At 45.2% G+C, this 2971-nt stretch overlaps 1 protein-coding gene across 1 annotated transcript in view; it reads left to right on the top strand.

Moving 5' to 3' along the window:
* The window catches only part of ITGA4 (integrin subunit alpha 4), a 76030-nt gene that overhangs the window by 404 nt on the left and 72655 nt on the right, over nucleotides 1-2971 (top strand). The window contains exon 2 of the mRNA XM_006760690.2: nucleotides 2-70. Within this exon, the coding sequence (XP_006760753.1) occupies nucleotides 2-70 (69 nt within the window). The remainder of the gene's footprint in view (nucleotide 1; nucleotides 71-2971) is intronic.

The raw sequence follows: 2971 nt of genomic DNA, 5'->3' as shown, positions 1-2971 counted from the left end.
CATCCCGGGGCCATTTACAAATGCCAGATCGGGCAGAACCCAAACCGGACTTGTCAACAGCTCCAGCTGGGTGAGTAGGGTCTGGGACCCGGAGCCAGTGCACACACACCCTCCCCCAGCTCGGGGGCTCCACGGTCACACCAGTCCCGGAAGGACGCGTGGTGCCTTCTGCTTCTAGGGTAAAGCAAACGATCTTCACTCAACTCCATACCGTCTTCACTGCTTACCCCTAAAGGGGCCCCCTTCTTGCTGTCTGTCACCCTTCTCCTCCCTGTGCTAAGCCTTGTAGCAATGAGTGCAGTTCTCTGACATAACTATGACTGAACTAGAGGGACATGTGTATAGTACCTTCCCCTTCCCCCATCCTTTTGTGAAACACATTTTAAAGTCTCAGCACATTAAGAACAGGATACAGCTAAGCCAAGACGAAAGAATTGTATTTCCATCATTGACCCACCAGCCTTGTTTAGAGAGCAAGGGGCCTCGGGGGCAGATCAGGAATCGCAGTTGGAATTGATCCCACGTCCTGTCAAGTAGCCTGAGGGCTCTCTAAATCAGAAAACGCTGGAGCTTTCCTTAGCATATAAAAATGTCAGAGGGACACAGGGAAATTCGGTATCTTCATTGTTAATACAATTAAATTAGCCGGAACATAGAATTATTCGTTTTTATCTCCCCAGACGCTCATGTTAAATAGCTACTTCCATGTGAAGTCGTTTCTTAATGTCTCTTCTTAGATTTGTGATGACTTAGAGAATGCGTTCTGAAGGGGGAGGGGAGAAAGTTCATGTTTCAAAGCACCAAAGCAAATTTGCTTTGCCCAGACCCACGGGGTGGGGTGTGAAAGAGGAACTAATACTAATTCAGACCTATCTTGTTCCAAATACTGTTAGGCACTGCCATAGATGTTGCTTAATGTTTTCCTCTCGGGCACCCCTGGGTCATAGTGGGCATTGTTCCTACTGAACACACAGAGGACTCTGTGACTCAGGGGGTTGCAAGTCCTTCTAAAGGCTACTCAGCTAGTGAGTGGAAGATGGGACCCCGCGTCAAAGTCAGGTCTGTTGAGTCCAAAGTCCAAGCCCTGCTCTTTTCTGTACCTGTCTTCAGTGCAAATGAAATGAAATGAGTCCAATATGTTGCCTGCTGAGCTGATGAGTCATCTGTAAACGGTGAATAAAAGGTTATAATTGGTACCGTTTTCATTTTGAGACTTTTGAGATAAGCTAGTTATTATACCTTTAACCCCTTTTAATAGTAGTTTTTGCTTTTCCTCAAACTAGGAAGCTGGTTTTCTTCATTTAGAGTGAATTCAAATAGAGTATGCACATATGGGATTTTTGTTTTTAACTCAGAGAGCATCCATAACCTCTAGGAGTTGTCAGGAGCACGTAGAATAAGCTCCAGGCACTCGTGAAGCCTCTTCCATCCCCAAAAGCAGACTATTAAAGCATAACACATTTGTAGACCTATATCTTTGGAATAATTCTGTAAAACATAATTTTCATTGCGTGAGGGAATTGTGGGATAAAGAATTAATGAGTGGAGCAGGCAACCTTGACCTGCCAGAGGATCTTGACAAGAGTTCAGGAGGTAGAAATGTCATTTCTGTTATCCTGTCGTAGTTTTCTGCTCCTTGACATTATAACTGCTGGTACCTGGCACTTAATTCCTATCTGGAAGGTCACAGAATCTATTTCTAGATGTCTGTATTTTAACTGGAAAGATGTCATTAGCATTATATAAAATTTCAGATAATAATCCCTGTCAAAATTGAAGGAAAACCTAAATTCTTTGGGCATTTGGAACATAGGGATCAACTACAGAAATATCCTTAGAGAAATGAGCACATAGTAAATGCAGAAAAAACACACAAATTAAATGAAGATATATTGATAGCTGAATGAATAAAAGCAAAGCAAAAGTTTGTTGTCAACCTGATTGGTAAATAAGAGAAGTAATTAGAAATGACAAGCCAAAGGGATGTTTTTAACTTTTAATTTTTGGGTCAGTTAAAGGCAAAAAGGAAGACAAGATTTCTATTCAATCACTGATTGTAACACTAGTGACTGTAGTACTAGCTTTGCATATTAGCAAAAAAATTGACTAAAATTATTTTTCATGCAATGTTTTAAACAGTGCATCTTCTCTTCCTTTTATAAAGAAACTAGAGGCCCCGTGCATGACATTCGTGCACTGGGTGGAGGGGCGGGAGGTCCGTCAGCCCTGCCTGTGTCCTCTCACAGTCTGGGAGCCCTTGGGGGATGTCCGACTGACAGCTTAGGGGAGCGGGCCTAAGCCGTCAGTCTGACATCCTTAGTGCTGCTGTGGAAGCGGGAGAGGCTCCCACCACCACTGCTGCACTTGCCAGCTGTGAGCCCGGCTTTTGGCTGAGCAGCGCTCCCCCTGTGGGAGCATACTGACCACCAGGGGGCAGCTCTTGCATGAGCATCTGCCCCCTGGTGATTAGTGCGCGTCATAGTAACCAGTTGTTCCGCCATTCGGTCAATTTGCATATTAGCCTTTTATTATATAGGACTATGTATCTCCCCTTTATCCTCTTCTTGAGTAAAGGGGGGACAAATGGTGATGGAAGGAGGCTTGGTGATGGATGGGGTGGTGAACACACAATACAATGTACAGATGATGTATTATGGAATTGTACAGCTGAAACCTATATAATTTTATTAACCAACTAGAGGCTCAGTGCACAAAAGTTTGTGCACTCGGGGGGAGGGGTGTCACTCAGCCCGGCCTGCGCCCATTCACAGTCCAGGACCCCTTGGGGAATGTCCACCTGTCGACTTAGGCCACTCCCCATGGGATCAGGCCTAAGCTTTCAGTCAGACATCCTTCTGGCAGCCAGGAAGCCCTCAGGGGATGTCCGACTAAAGACTTAGGCCCCCAAGGGATCGGGTCTAAACCGTTAGTTGGACATTCTTAGTGCTGCTACGGAGGTGGGACAGGCTCC

Source organism: Myotis davidii, unplaced genomic scaffold (assembly GCF_000327345.1).
Source record: "Myotis davidii unplaced genomic scaffold, ASM32734v1 scaffold370, whole genome shotgun sequence".
In the NCBI taxonomy this organism is placed as follows: Eukaryota; Metazoa; Chordata; class Mammalia; order Chiroptera; family Vespertilionidae; genus Myotis; species Myotis davidii.
Note: the sequence above shows the minus strand (reverse complement) of the source record. Positions and strands in the feature narration are given on the sequence as shown.